We start from the raw sequence: 15,888 nt of genomic DNA, 5'->3' as shown, positions 1-15,888 counted from the left end.
AAGCAAGACCAGAAAACTACTGTGATAAGTTGAGTAGCGTCATAGCACATCAGAATTACTTGTACAGCAAGACAAATGTATGTTGGCTGGAAAAGGTGTGGGTGTAGGTGTAATCGGTCCCTTCCTGAAACTTCACTAATTGTTCTGCTAGAAAATGCAGTTGAGCAATATTAATTTTATGTTATGGCCTAAGCATGAAATGGGCATATGTGTAATGAACTGTGGGTGGTGGATTTGAGAAGAAAAGTAGCCTTGTAAAGGCAAAATACTGGGTTCAGTTTAAATCTGATTTATTTTGCTTTTTTGTTTGTTTCACAGCAACTTTACCAAGTGGTACCTATCAAAGACATTAGAAATCTTTACGTCACGTTTCCAATACCAGATCTTCAGAAGTACTATAAATCAAACCCTGGCCATTATCTTGGCCATCTTATTGGTCATGAAGGTCCAGGAAGTCTTCTATCAGAACTCAAAGCTAAAGGTAAGGTGTGCAGTGAGTTGACATTGAAACCTTGGGGCAATTGCTTCCCTACAGCTCAGCCCCTGAAAAGTAGGAGTGAAGTAAACAAAATCCAAGTTGCAGTTGTAATATTTCAATCAATCCCGCATTATATTACTGATGCTCTTTTTGGTTTTTCCTATCAATGGCTCAGTACTTCTTATATGAAAGATTATAAGGGATCTCATTTGTATGCAGTATATCCCCTCTCGCCAGTATTCCATCAACAGGATGACTGTTTGTGATGCTCAGGACATGTTTACCAATGTGTAGCATATGTCCCCCTTGCTCTCAAAATGCCCCGTTTGGGGGCCTGCACCAGCTTCAACTCCAGCTCCACCAGGAGTGGCAAGGGGGCACAGGCATATTGCCAACTGAGCTGGGGATGGGGACTTGGACTGACGTAGCCTAGCTGCATTGGGAATCTGCTGAATTCTAAACTGCTCATTGCAGAAGATCTTTACAAAGGATTGCCCCCAATGCACTTAGATTTTGTCTGCATGCAATGTCTTTCTGTCATTTGGTTCTTTCATAGTATTTATTTAATTTCATAGATGTTAACCAAAGACATATACAGTGGTACCTCGGGTTACATATGCTTCAGGTTACAGACTCCGCTAACCCAGAAATAGTACCTCAGGTTAAGAACTTTGCTTCAGGATGAGAACAGAAATGGCGCCGTGGCAGAAGCAGGAGGCCCCATTAGCTAAAGTGGTACCTCAGGTTAAGAACAGTTTCAGGTTAAGAACGGACCTCCAGAATGAGTTAATTTCTTAACCCGATGTACCACTGTACCTTCTAATTTTGTTTGTGTACATGAACAACATAACTAATAAAAAATAAACTATTGTGTGTGAGTTTTAAATATATTCTATTTCACAGGCTGGGTAAATACCCTGGTTGGAGGACAAAAAGAAGGTGCTAGAGGTTTCATGTTTTTCATCATAAATGTTGACCTCACAGAAGAAGGACTTTGTAAGTGGATCCCTTCTTTTATTCTGTGGAGTTTGGATTTGGAGCACATTGATCTAAGTGGGCTACTCTAAGTAGACTTTTTTTACATCTCCCAGAGTGAGAAATAATCTGATGGAAATCCATCAGATAATAGCTGGGTCAGGGACAAATGAATTGGCTTCAAACTAACTTCCCCATCACATGCAAAAATGTAGAGATAAGAACAACCTCACTGCCAAACATTTGTAATTTTAAGATTGTAGGTGGTTTTTTTTAGAGGGTTGAACAAATGATCTATGTGCTCATTCTTAATTCTACAGATTTAAAAATTGTTTTCCTGCATCTGAATACTGCTAGTGTTCACCCAAATATGAGGAAAGTTCTTAGCCCATCTAATTCTATTGAAATTATCAGGAAGCTAGTTGGAGGATTCCTAATTGTATATAAAACTAAGCCAAATTATGGCTTGCCACAAGGAAGCAAATGTGGGTTCTCAGAGATAAGATAGTGACTGCTTTCTTTTCCTCTAGTGCTACTCCTACTACATGGTTTGCCTTAGCATTACATCTGATCCTGGGCTTATGCTTTATTTTGCTGAAAACAAGCCATGAGCTGGGGGCAAGGTTTGTTCTATGGTTTTGCCACTCGTAGTTTGTGCAGGGAAAATAAAACATGAACCTGGATTCAGACATAAAGCTCAGCCATTATGTTTGGACATAATGCTAAGGTCACAGCAGCATAGCAGCAGCAGGATCAGAGGAGGAGCGAAGTGGCCACAATCTTCTATCTTTGGTTGCTCACAATGAGCCATGGTTTGGTTTTGTGTTACGTGCAAATTGGGCCTCTGTTAAGATCATAACTGATCAGCAAGTTTATCTCTCTGGAAATTATTTGTATATCTAAAGGTATCATGTGCATGTTGTTTGCTTGATACTCTATATACTTTTACATTAGTCAAATAGATGTGTGAATACTGCATACATTCGGTTTGTACAACTTTGTATTAGTTTAGCCTCTGTCAGACTGAGCTGCTAGTTTTAAGTATAAGGGCTGAACTGGAAGATTGATGGTCAGCAATGCAGTCCCAACCATATCTGCTCAGCAGTAAGTCCTGCTGAATTCAATGGGGCTTACTCTCAGTTAAGTGGGGATAGAATAGCAGCCCTAAATGGCTCACCCACTGGAGCAAATAGATCGGGGAAGGGCATCGGAGAAAAGGGTTTCAAACATCCCCGTCTTCAAAGTGCATGCATGGGGCTGCTGATTCGTTTTTTAAAAGCCTTGTACATGCACACAGGAGATTCTAATTGCAGATCTCTTGTGTCATGTCTAGTCTTGGCCCTAAGAAAACTAAAAATGTTCACTTTGTGTTTCCCTGAGAAATTGCTTATGCATGCAATATTTTATCTTTTTCTTGAAAGTACACGTGGAGGATATTATCTTGCACATGTTTCAGTATATACAAAAACTACGTACAGAAGGACCTCAAGAGTGGGTTTTCCAAGAATGTAAGGTATGATAATTGCAATATATTTGAGGTTTTCTTTCAAGTAGTTTTAGAGATTCACACCGGATCTTCTCTTATTTTAGATACCTTAATTAGAAATAGATTGCATCTGTTAAATTTTCTTGTTTTTAAAATTAATTTATGAACTTATGAACAAACACATGACCTACCTAAAATGATGCTATATTTAATAATCCATAGCTTTATAAACAAAAATTCATCTTATAGAAGATTAAAATTATTATAACTTCCATTTTCTTTAAATCTGCTTAGTTAAGTTCCTAATGTTCTTGAATGCAATCAATTAGTTTCTAATGCTTTTGAATGCAGTTTATTACATACATTGTTTACTTTGCCCTAAATGCTTTGTAATAACTTAAAGCGGTTTTCACTTATTCTCTTATGTTTGCCTGCATTCATTAAACCACAGTGCATTTATTCAATTGATTGCTAACTTCAAAAAACAAATAAAATTTATGTCCAAGCTTCATTTCCCATTATCGTTTAAAAATACCATTCTTACCCATCGTTTACAATATGAAGAGTGGCATTGCAGAATAACTTAATTTTATTTCTTGTTTTAGGATTTAAATGCTGTAGCCTTCAGGTTTAAAGATAAAGAAAGACCCCGGGGTTATACATCAAAAGTTGCAGGGATTCTTCACGTAAGTTACGAAATTGGACTGAATTTAATGCTGAAATATTTCTCAACATTTCTGAAATGTGTCAAAAGTTGGGCATCAATGTCATTAGGTTGGGGTAAAGCACAAAAAAATTATGCATGTATAGTGATAAATTACTTTGTCCAAGATGAGTATTGCAGGCCAAAAGATGTTGATATGGCACACAATTACACTATAAAGTGGTAGTGACAGCTAATTGTCTCCTCACTTAATAACTCCATGGAAAGACTAGTTACCAAGTATGGACTGGGACCCTGACTGTTGCTGGATATAGCTGAATAATTTGCACTGTTTCCTTCCAAGCATAACTGAACTGATTATCTGTATATTGATTAATCAGTATGACTTTTACAATGCACAATCATGCTTACTGGTTAAATGATCTTTCCTGTACCAGGCGTTCTTAGGGCCTGGTCCTAAACATATGGTATTGTCTTATTTATCTGTAGACCTGTTAGGTTTTAGTGTCTTCACATCTAAAGAGCCTTGGTGACTTAGATCGAAGGCAGACTCACCAAAGGTTCCAGTTTGCAAAACAACCTTGGAGACATCTTTGCTTCTACACTCTTTTTTATTTCCAGAATGAATTCATAAGTACTGAATTATTTGCTTTTTGCTGGGGGGGGGGGGGCGGGAGAAGATAGCTTTCTGTTAGAATTTCTGAAAGCAGGGTTTTTTTTAGATACTGCTACATGAACATGTTTATGTCGCTTCCATTCACTTTGAAAACATCCTCCAGGGGTCAGCATTTGCTTCTTTTTATCCCTTATAATATCAACAATTTAGTACAGGTAGCTTTTTTTTTATTAGCTGTGTACCTAAATGACAGTGATTCTTTCTGTACTATGGGTGACATCTAACATTAGTCATAACTCTGAGAAGATCTATTGATTTCAGTGAGTCTACTCCAAGTGTTACTTAGAGTGATAGCCAACTATCTTAGTAACTATATTTTATCACTTTAGTATTATGCATAATGTCTTCGGTTTAAACTAAAAATATCACATTTTTATTGTAGTACTATCCTATAGAAGAAGTTCTTGCTGCAGAATATTTACTTGAAGAATTTAGGCCTGATTTAATAGAAATGGTATTGGATAAATTAAGACCTGAAAATGTCCGGTAAGCTATATTGCCACATCCAATATTTTGTACAGATTGAGATGGAAATATTTTGCAGGTTAAAACTGCTAATGGATTGTAGATTGTACTTTTAAATCCAAAATAACTTTACATGTGCAAAACTCCTTGAATGAAATATTAAAGTTTTCCTATGCTATACAAAGAAAAATATTTAGCACGGCATGGAAGGAGGGAAGAACACTGCATAATAATTTTAAGAACTGATATGTGCCTTTGTCATATTTACATAACTAATGTGTAGTTCTTTTGAATTATCATACGATGTTGATAGACTTCATTGAAATGTCACACCCATGTCACTGACTCTTCTGGATGCTTTCACACTAGGGCTCAATTGAAACAATCCTCCAACCCATAGGTGAAGCAACGAAAGGAACAGCAGGCTAGCGTGATGCTTTTCTTTCTGTTTTCTATTTATTGCAACTATAGTTTGCCACATTGGCAAACTGGTCAGTGCTTGCCCTTGAAATCAGAATCTGAAAATGTGATTCGAATTAGGTATCTGATTCTAGTTGTGGCAGGGTGAGGGGCGTAGATGACACAAATTGATTATCTGGGAAACTGTAAAGACGATAGTTGCTGCAGAATAGGGACTGAGAGGCAACTTGTGCTTGTAGGATTAACTGGACTGAGCCCAATGCTTCTACTTAAGGAAAACACACTCTTCTTTGTGCAGCTCTTCTTGAGAATCACAGTGGTTCATCATGGATTTTACCTGTGATTGTATGCTCACCCCAATTTTGCACTTGGCCCACATACAGGGTCCATGTCAGCAGACACCCCTGACTGCTGCTTAATTCATAGTAATGTATTGACTTGTTCTGTATTTGTCATATGATTTGTAAAACAAGGTTGTTGCAGCGGAGTGGAAACGCAGTTGTCCACTGGCAACAGAGAGGTTTTTATTAGTGGCAGGTAAACTCTTCCTGCTATTTTCAATACGATAGACTTTCATACTTGGTGTACATAATTGACTTTTATTTTTTTGCTGAAGCCATGGTTCTCTGCCAGTGTATGCTAGAAACACTGAGATAAGCAGTGTTCTCTCATTGCCAGTGACAGAATTGTTACCATAGTAACTAATTTCAAAGGGAAATAAAGCTTCCCTCATACTGTTGTATTGTGCCTTGTATTCATACATAGTGTGAAAGAAGGCTGAGTGGGGTGCTTCATTTACAGCACAGAATCTTCCATCTTGAGATATTATTTGGCAGCCAAGGACAAGGTTAAAATGAAAAATCGCTAGTTATTTCTGTCTCTGATTCAGCCCTATCCTTTGTTTTTAAGGTTATGTTTGTACTAAATGTTCAGACTGATTAAGTGTTCCATATATCCAACTGTCCTATAGTCTTCTAATTAACTACGAGTAGGCTCTGAGGTGCTAGAACAGGATTGATAGTAAATGTTTTCTCTCGCATATAATTGGCCAGAGAGATGATAATTACTCTTGCTATTCTGCATTATTTCTCCTTACTTACCCCCCCCCCAAAGCATTTCTTTAAAATTCTAGACCATTTGAAGCCTGGAAAACTGTTAAAACTAATTGGAAACTGTTAAAATGTTGCAGAGAGCATGATCACAAAAGTATGTTGTAGTTTTACCCATGGAGGACATTTGCATGGTCTTTTCCTTTGCTTCAAATTTCTGTTTAGAAATGGTAGAAAATGAATTTAGGAGCACCTTGGGTGTGTTATATATGCTCTTAATTGCTGGGAATTTTTTCAAATATTCTGTTAACGTCTTTTTTAAAATACTTGTCATGAGAGCTAGAAATCTTTTATTTTAGTGAAATTTTAGTGAAATTTTGCATAGCTGCAAAAAGCAAACTGAGCTTAATATATTAAATCCTGTAAAATACATCCTCTTATACGCAAGTTCAGTGTATAATCTCTCTCTCTCTCTCTCTCTCTCTCTCTCTCTGTGTGTGTGTGTGTGTGTGTGTGTGTATATATATATTATATCTTTTATGACAAGGGGTCGTTTAACATAGCCATTTTGATATGGATAAATGTTGCTTTTTGTTTTACTGACAGGAGGATTACATGGAAAAATAGAATAGGACATATAGAATTTACAGTATTAACAACAGAATCTTTGAACTTAGTGACCAAGCAGAATTATTTGAATAGTATTTTGGGGGCAGGGGAGGTAATATGCTTGCTTACTTACTATGTTTTGGTTTTATTTTTTAGGGTTGCAATAGTTTCTAAGTCTTTTGAAGGAAAAACTGATAGAACAGAAAAATGGTATGGAACCCAGTACAAGCAAGAGGCAATTTCTGATGAAGTCATTAAGGTGTGGTGAGAAAGTTGGTGGTAAACTGAATATGTAACCAGTATTTTCACACTTCTTACAATCAGGGCGGAGGAAGGGGGGCGGTGGGGGCGGTCCACCCTGGGTGTCGCCATTGAAGGGGGTGACAAAATGCTGGGCGGCACTCACTGCGGGGCCTGCAGCACACCCAAGGCAGGCGTCTCTCCTGGGAGTGATGCGGTGGCTTGAGTGCCTGCAGGCTCCGCACTGCCCCAAATGGTCCGCCCGCCAACTTCCCTTCAGCTGTAGGGCGGCTGAGTGGGAGAAGGCAGGCAGACTCCTCGGAGGCCCCGCGGAGCGTCCTGCCCTGGGTCGCCCCACCGCTGTGGGTGGCTGGCCCGCCCCCACGGGCGGCTGGCCTCGCCCCTGGGCACAGGGCACGTGTGCTGCCCCAGGCGCCCGATCGGCTTGCTCCGCCACTGCTTACAATAAAGTTTATTTTGTGTTGTTTACAAAAGCAACTAATACTGTTGCTTGTATAAGTGTGTCACATTGGTGTTAGTTAATTTCAACTGGTGTTATGGGGGGAAATAGACTTCACTTCAAAATGTGAACCAAATCCTTGAACATCTCTTTGTGGTGCAGCCAATACTATACATGTTGGACCCTTAAAACACCTCCCCCCCCCAAAAAAAAATTAATAAGCTTTAGCGAGAGAGAAACTATGATTAATAAGCTTTAGCGAGAGAGAAACTATGTGCAGAGCACCTAGCTGAACATACAGCTATGATCACACACGCAGCTGTGTTTGGAGGATTTGTGTAATATTTTCACATATTGCTAAGAGTGAAAACCAGCTGCTCACATGGTGATACATATTGCAGAAAGCATTTCTTAGTAGTTCTGCACAGTGGTTAGAGCATGCACTCTAGCCCTCAGTCAGCGCTATGTTCTAAGTGTTTATGGAACATAGTTAAAAGCAAACTTAAATGGTATTATGTGAACTGCAAGGAATCATACAGATTAAATAATTTGAAACATTAGTAAGAATTAATTTTGTCATGAATTTTGAAGAAGCATGATTCATCAGAGGTCGATAATCCTTCATAGAGCAACACAATTGCAGCACAATTTTTTTTAACCCACCCACTGGATAATAACAAAACTATCCTCTTGTTTGCACATTGAATGTAGAAATGGCAAAATGCTGACCTCAATGGGAAATTCAAGCTGCCAATGAAGAATGAATTTATCCCTACTAACTTTGAAATTGTACCTTTAGAGAAGGATGCACCACAGTACCCTACTCTTATCAAGGTAAGCATATGTATTTAATAGTTGTGGGTGGAATTTCGGGAATATGAATTCCTGAATTGCTTTTGAAAGATTAAGGTCATTGAGTAGACTGCTTATAATATGAACAGTATTGTAAGAATAGATTGTAAAAATGAATGAAAATTGGATCTTTATTTTAAGAGGTGACTAGCTCCTATCCAGTTGGCTTTTTGCCCCGTATTCAAAGTATATAAACCTTCACATAGTGGTGGAGGTGAGTTCAAATTGCGGAGTTAGGAGATGAACTCCTAATGGGTCATCCCAATATCAGGTAAGCCCAGACCCTGCCATAGCTGTCTCTTCTTTCCAGACTTACCTGGCAGTGGTGCAATCAAACGGCGTATGGATTTAGTGTTCATACCGGCAAAAGTCCCACAGGGCTTAGAGGTCCTCCTTCCATCTCAGAAATGTTAGCATATAAGCATGTGTTTAGACAGCACAATACAGTTTGTAATTTAATAATAATAATAATAATAATAATAATAATAATAATAATAATAATAATAATAATAATAGAAAATGTATGTTTTCTTAAACTCAGGACACTGCTATGTGCAAGCTATGGTTCAAGCAAGATGACAAATTTTTCCTACCCAAAGCTTGTCTCAACTTTGAATTTTTCAGGTATGCATGCATTCTTGTCTTTAAAATTTATCATTCTAAGCAGAGTCATTCAAGAAAACATTTTATCATTCTAGACATGCTTGGGGCTGCTACAGTGGAATAACTGAGATTGTCGGTTCCCACTTATTGCTGCAATCCAGCATTATGGATGTGCAACAGTGTGCACAGGTTTTGTGCTGGCTGAAAAGTATTGTCCACGTTCCAGAGGAGCAACCATGTTAATCTGTTGCAGCACAAGCAACAAAGTCTTTTAGCATCTTAATTTGTTACTGTTAAAGTGCCACAAGAGTGTTTTAAACATAATCCAAGAGCTGTTAATGACTCTCCTCCTTCACCACACTCCTACACCAAACATACCTCTGGTGATAGAGCTTCACAGCACAGAGAATATATGCACAGAAACATGCTTCCACACATGTATGGCTATATCCAAGCCATGGGTGTTTGTTTGTTTGTTTGTTTGTTTGTTTGTTTGTTTGTTTGATTGATTAATACATTCCTCAAAGGAAAGTAGCTTTCAGTCTATTCAGTGGAGCAGTCCCTCAGCTTTATGATCCCGATGAGTGCCTTGTTTGACCTCAACAAGTCCACTTTTATACAACTTTGGTACCATTCTACTATCCTTATTTAACCCCTAAAGTTATTTTTGTGTGTGCTAGGAGCATCTGATTTTGGAGGAAGGTTTTTTTAAAAGTAAGATTTGTCCAAGAAGTAGAATGTAGGACTGTTGTATTTGTCAGAAACTGGTATGATAGCAGGAATTAGTATTGTAGAGCCATAATTCCCTTACTGTACACATGCATTTTGTGCCCTACCATATTCTGTGGAAGAATCACTTCTTGAGCCTTTGCAGCACTTCAAGCTGCATCCTAAAAAGGCAAAAGTGGGAATTGTAGTCCAAAAACAGCTGGAGACCCAAGTTTGGGAAACCCTGCTCTAGCCTCCCACCATTGTTTTATCCCCTGCTGTCTCCGCGTGTTGGGGAATATCAATGAGGCCAGTGGATCCAGCTCCATGTACAGTCATATGGAGGGAAATAAATGAACAGGTCTTCATTCTCCTCTCCCTTCAAATGTCCAGAACAATTTTAGAACTGCACTTTAATGCTTTTGATTTTAAAAACATTCTTTAGCACACAAAATAATTCATCTTTGTTTTGGTCTGTCTCAGCTTGGGAGCTTTGAGAACAGTTAATATGCAACAAGTAATAAAATAAATATATTTAGCATTCCTGTGAACCCATAATCACCATTGCGGTTCTGCATAAACTACGCTTCAGGTCTTGCCTCCTTCCCGCCAGACCTCTGGGCCAGATAATACTGTTGCATCTCTGCATTGGCTGTGCTTGAATCATTAAATCATTTCCAGTGCAGTACAACTGATCACCCGCAGAGGTCTCCCTTTGTATCTAGTGATGATGAATTACTCAATTTGAAATTGGGATTTGCTAATATTGCTGATAATATTCCCCCCATCAGATAATAGCTCTCACATACCCCAATTTGGAAACTGTTGCACTCTTGATTCAATGTCACTGGGATCTCAAGAGGGCCCAAGCACACCTTTCTAATCTGTGAGCCTCAACTCAACATCCCTATAGTATAAACTTACTTGTAATGTTAGCAACAACCAGGGTGCCTTTCTACAAAACCTTCATTTTCTGTCGTGTCTGGAATGTGGTGTGTAGTTTTCCCAAAGCAGCTGAACGTTCAAACAGAAAATATATGTTCCAGAGCTTCTTATGAGCTAAATATGCTCATAAGCCTGATAATTTCTCAGTGTAATGCTGCTCAATTCATAAGGAAGGCTGAGCATTATGAGCTGGGGATATTTGTATAGACCAGTTAAAAACTTACTTTGGTGAAATTGCTTGGTTCTGAAGTCAAATTTCCTGTTAAAGTTGAAGCATACTTAACATTTTACAGCACTGAAAATGAAATTTAAGATAAAACCAAGTAAGTTAGGTTTTTACACTTAATATAATTGCTAGCTAATTTCATGGTCCCATTTTGATTTTTGAGGAAGCATGTGAACTGCAGTACTGCTTGGTTTTGTAAGAGAGTTTATAGACAGAAACTTGGGTGGTTATGTATCTTGAAATGATAATTCCTATATTAAGTAAAATGCAGTCATCCCCCCCAAACTTCTTTATCTTCTGATGAGTTTTGTATTGAAAAGGTTTTAAAAATGAGGTCTCAGCCTTTTCTGATTATGTTGTTTCTGCTTGTGATGGGTCTCTACAATAATAGCCTTGAGATAAGATGTATATGAAAATGCAACATTGTCCCGTGAGTTTTAACATATATTGAGGCCGCATACATTTCTGGGAGCAAGTCTGATTGAGCCCAGTGAAACTTAACTTCTGAATAAATAGTGTTGGTTTGCATGTCAGAAATCATCGTGCAAAGGGTCACTTGTTTCACATTATTAAAAGAACATTCTGATTTTTCTTCAAAAAGAGATGCATGGTTTTAATTAAATGTTTTGTTCTTTGAATCATTATTCTGCCCCATAATTATTATTTTGCTTTAACATGCTGAATATTGTTGTACTTTTTATTTTACTTATGATAGAATTCTTCAGTAAGAAATGTTGCTTTGTGATCAATTTACTTGGGCGATGTTGATGATTTCATATTTTTAACTGCTATATGTATATATCCATAATAGATATTAGACCATACTGTACACAAATTACTTCTGCTCTTAATCTGGTTTGTCACTCTTAATATGTTGGTGCGAAGCAGTATTGTTGAAACATGACTTGAGTCTTTGAGTTGTCTTTACCTTTGGAAGTCTGTGCAGCGTACTCTTCCTCCTTGGGATATTGCAAAAATATATCAGGGTAGTGTTATGTGCTATAGCTAAATACAAAACTTGGATATTTTTGTGCCTAATATAGAAAATGCCAGTGGTTTGGTAGCAAACCTATAACTGCGCTATTTCCTGATTTTGTGAAACCAGCAGCTGTGTTCAGTGAGGTTTAATCCTGATGACAAGCAAGTTAAGTGTGAGACTGTCCTACTTGGCAAGCTTTTAGATTTATCCACTGTGGCGATTTTTAACTCATTGTATATTTTAAGTGTTTTACATATGTTTTGTACTTGTTTGTAAGCATTTGTCTTTGTAGCAAATTCAGAATAATGTGAGCTAAAAATGGTTTTGTGTAATCTTACGCAGTAGATTTAACATAGATGTAATACATATGTGTGTGTGTGTGTCTCAGTATGGAATTGTTTAATCAATCTTTCCTCCTTTAGCTGTGTGTGTTCACATACTGTCTTAATATTCTCATAACAGGAAGCAGCATTTTCTTTTTTACTGTGTCCTTGAGATCCAGTATGGAGGATCTAGCAGAACTGGGAAGTAATTGCAGCAGATATTTTACTTTCAACATTTTCTTCCAGCCCATTTGCTTACGTGGATCCCTTGCATTGTAACATGGCCTATTTGTACCTTGAGCTACTCAAAGACTCCCTCAACGAGTATGCATATGCAGCAGAGCTAGCTGGCTTGAACTATGATCTCCAAAATACCATCTATGGGATGTATGTAAGTACCAAATCAAGGAGAATCTTAAAAGCCTTAAATTTACTTCCACTAATCAGAAGGAAAAAAATTGATTTGCTGGAAGCAATTTTTCAATGGCTTTTCCAACTGAGAACCTGTTTTTTTCAGTTTCTTTTTCAACCTTGATTTCTAGCTATACTTTCTCATAATTTGAAATTTCTGGAGTCTTCAACATTTCCATTCGCATTCAGCAATTTTTGCACTTCATTTTACGTCATTCACCAGAATATTTGCAATATATATATTTTTTTTTACTTAAAACTCAAATTTACAGTCCGAATTGGAGTTGAGATACTGCTCCATTCCACTAGAGTTCCGAATGAGAAATCAAATTCCCAGTGTTTCATTCCCGAGAATATTAGTTACGAGGCTGCATATACATACTCTTCAGTCATGTTTCTTCATCCATTACCGTGTCGCTCCTTGAAGTATCAAAGCATCCTTTTGTTTTGTTTTTCTTTTTTGTTAGTCGCTACCTTTATGCTGATCCTCTCCATTGCAACATGACATACCTGTTAATCAGGTTATTGAAGGATGATTTAAAAGAGTATACATATGCAGCACGCCTCTCAGGTTTGGTCTATGCCATTGCATCAGGAATGAATGCAATACTTGTAAGTAAGATGGGGGGGGTGAACAAGCAAAAATTAGATGGCGTGAGAGTTGAGTGCTGCTTGAAAAAATGGCTACTGGTTTTGTCCTCCTTTGCATCCCTATCATAAGGGTGTGAGACTTGTGCAGTTTTATAACCATTTATTGAATGGTTTGGCCATGATTGGAATCGTTTTTTTATGACTGAGAAGTGTGCTGATGCATTACTGATCTGCATTTCTTACTCATTTGTATAGTCTAGTAACCTTGAACGAGTTGCTATGTTTTTAGTTAAACATGGAGTTCTGCTGGCTTTCAGTCATTTAGATCCTAATATATACTTAAAAAATAAAAACCCCAGCCACCACCAAAGTACTGCAGGGCATCTTGAAGACTAACACATTTATTGCAGCATGAGCTTTTGTGTGCCAGAACCACCTTCATCAGACATGCAATTTACTAAATATTACTAACTGCATTATTGGTATGAGAAGACTGCATTTCAGGATCAAGATGACTTGTGAAACAGGGTCCTTATATAACAAATGAGTACATTAAAAAGTGATCTCTAGTACATGACTATTTCTTCCCTAAACTTTCCCAAAATATTGCACTTACTTTTAAGACTCCAGTAATCTCTGCGTAGGTCATACATTTTCTTTATCTGATGAAACATGGGGCTGCTAAAAAGCATGCTTTTTAATGTATTGGTTTCAGTGCTAAAATTGGCTGGGGGAAAACAGCACAGTTTTATAGTATTTTTGCTTATTTACATTTGTAGCTTGCCATTTTTTCCATCATGGAACTCGGTGTGGTGTACAAAGTGTTGTTCAGCAGCCTCTCATCTGATCAGACCTATTTAGCACCAGCAAGGTTGCCAAGGTGTTATGTTTTCAGACTGCAACCTGGGATCTAGTCAATATGAGTCAAGTCCATTCTAATTTCTTTCATCATGTAGCACAGGGGTTGGGGAGCCCTTTTGACTTCATAGGCCAGATCCTTATTAGGATCTGCCTCAGAGGCTTAGTTTGCAAGGTTGGCAGAGCCTCCCACATACCAGACATTACAAATGACAGGTGAGTCGGTGCATCTTGCAGGCAGCAAGGTGTTGCTAAAACAAAGGTTTTATCCTTTATATGCGCAAGGAGCTTTGCAGATGCTGCTAGTCATCAGTACCTGCAAATCCTCTTTTTTCTTCTTCTCCTGTCCCCTCTAGCTCCCTATACACCTTCAGAGTAAGCTCCAGAAGGGTGGAGAAGCCTGTTTAGCATGTTGGGGGGGGGGCAGGAAAGGGAGAGGAAACTGAAGTCACATTGCACAAGCAGCACCCAGTTGGCATTGCGTTCAATACAGCCTTGTGTGTATGGTGGTCAACCGAGTTATGCAATGATTTTATGAACCTGTCATCTTGATGTCTTAAACATTTGTAAGTCCCTACTTCTTAAAAATCAGTATATAATGGACTCTTCTGCTTTATTAACTATGGAACAGAAGTTTTTCTTTCCTATATTCTTTTCTAGATTTGGGTTCCTAGGATACTTTTATTCTTCATTTGGAAAAAGAATGATAAACTACTCTTTTCATTCCAATTAGCATATTGCTTTTCTGATTTTAATCCTGGGAAAGAGCAACAACATTTCATTCCGTTTTCTATTACCTGACATTTGAAGCATTGCTTTGCAGCATGGAACAATATTTGTTTTCCACTATAATTTTGCTTTGTAATTGTAATAGAAGATGTTAAGCCCTGGGAAAAAGTAACGCAGTAATAATATCACACATAGACTTCCATGTAGTAAAGGGCAAACCGTAGTATTTCTGGTGAAATAAGGGAGAATGCTTCCCAGTGTTAAGAAGTTGCTGTTTACTGCTTTGATGGACAATCTAGAATTATAGAAAACAGAATATTTCAAACACATAACAGCTTATATATCCTTTTCCTATAGCTTTCCGTAAAAGGTTACAATGACAAGCAGCATATCCTGCTCAAGAAGATTGTTGAGAAAATGGCTACCTTTGAGATTGATGAAAAAAGATTTGAAATTATCAAGGAGGCGGTAAGCCATCTTGAACTTGACTTTGATCCTTATAAATCAGAATATCAAGCAGCCCATGCTATCAAGCAGGGGAAGACACCATACATGCAATATTTCATTCCTTGAAGGCAGGAGGGGGTGTACAGGAGCCTAAAAGTTCAAACAAGTTATGAACAATGTGTAGGGAATGTACATATGCCTGCAGAAAGGTATAAGACTGCAATGATTGGTGCCACACTTGGACTGTCGTCATTTGCACACTTGCCTGAGAGTAAGCTCCATTTGAAAATAATGTGACTTCAGAGTAGTCATCCATAAGATTTAAGTCAATTAAATTTAGTGAGGGCTTTTTCAGCTATGACTCTGTCTTTCTGTAGTTCTCTTCCTCTAGCCAGCACATATATACTGTTTCCCATCCCTTAGTGCTGGTTCAGAGATTAGGAACAGACCACAGGATCCCATGCTTCTTCTCCTCCACCTGCCAGCTGCTCATCAATTACAGGCAAATTCCTGATGTGTTTTATTGGCCCCAGTATTGGTTGATGAATGCTAGTCAGGGTAACCTTTTAATCATGGATGAATAATGATTTGTCATCCAGCTTCAAACTATGATATGAGATCTCAGTTAAGAGGGAGCCCTGCCCATCTTTATTTCTTTTATCTGACCATATAATTTGAATATAGAACATCAAAA

At 38.0% G+C, this 15,888-nt stretch overlaps 1 protein-coding gene across 14 annotated transcripts in view; it reads left to right on the top strand.

Moving 5' to 3' along the window:
- The window catches only part of IDE (insulin degrading enzyme), a 62,140-nt gene that overhangs the window by 23,396 nt on the left and 22,856 nt on the right, over nucleotides 1–15,888 (top strand). For 8 of the 14 annotated variants that reach the window (XM_083616137.1, XM_083616142.1, XM_083616141.1 and 5 more), the window contains exons 7-16: nucleotides 319–481; nucleotides 1,382–1,474; nucleotides 2,875–2,966; nucleotides 3,545–3,625; nucleotides 4,662–4,765; nucleotides 6,979–7,081; nucleotides 8,234–8,356; nucleotides 8,916–8,998; nucleotides 12,405–12,549; nucleotides 15,105–15,215. In XM_083616137.1, coding sequence (XP_083472263.1) covers nucleotides 319–481; nucleotides 1,382–1,474; nucleotides 2,875–2,966; nucleotides 3,545–3,625; nucleotides 4,662–4,765; nucleotides 6,979–7,081; nucleotides 8,234–8,356; nucleotides 8,916–8,998; nucleotides 12,405–12,549; nucleotides 15,105–15,215 — 1,098 coding nt within the window. Of the gene's footprint in view, nucleotides 1–318; nucleotides 482–1,381; nucleotides 1,475–2,874; nucleotides 2,967–3,544; nucleotides 3,626–4,661; nucleotides 4,766–6,978; nucleotides 7,082–8,233; nucleotides 8,357–8,915; nucleotides 8,999–12,404; nucleotides 12,550–13,036; nucleotides 13,182–15,104; nucleotides 15,216–15,888 lie in introns of all 14 variants that reach the window. The other 6 variants (XM_083616138.1, XM_083616134.1, XM_083616136.1 and 3 more) reach the window with 1 other exon arrangement.

Source organism: Podarcis filfolensis (assembly GCF_964270895.1).
Source record: "Podarcis filfolensis genome assembly, chromosome: 5".
In the NCBI taxonomy this organism is placed as follows: domain Eukaryota; kingdom Metazoa; phylum Chordata; class Lepidosauria; order Squamata; family Lacertidae; genus Podarcis; species Podarcis filfolensis.
Note: the sequence above shows the minus strand (reverse complement) of the source record. Positions and strands in the feature narration are given on the sequence as shown.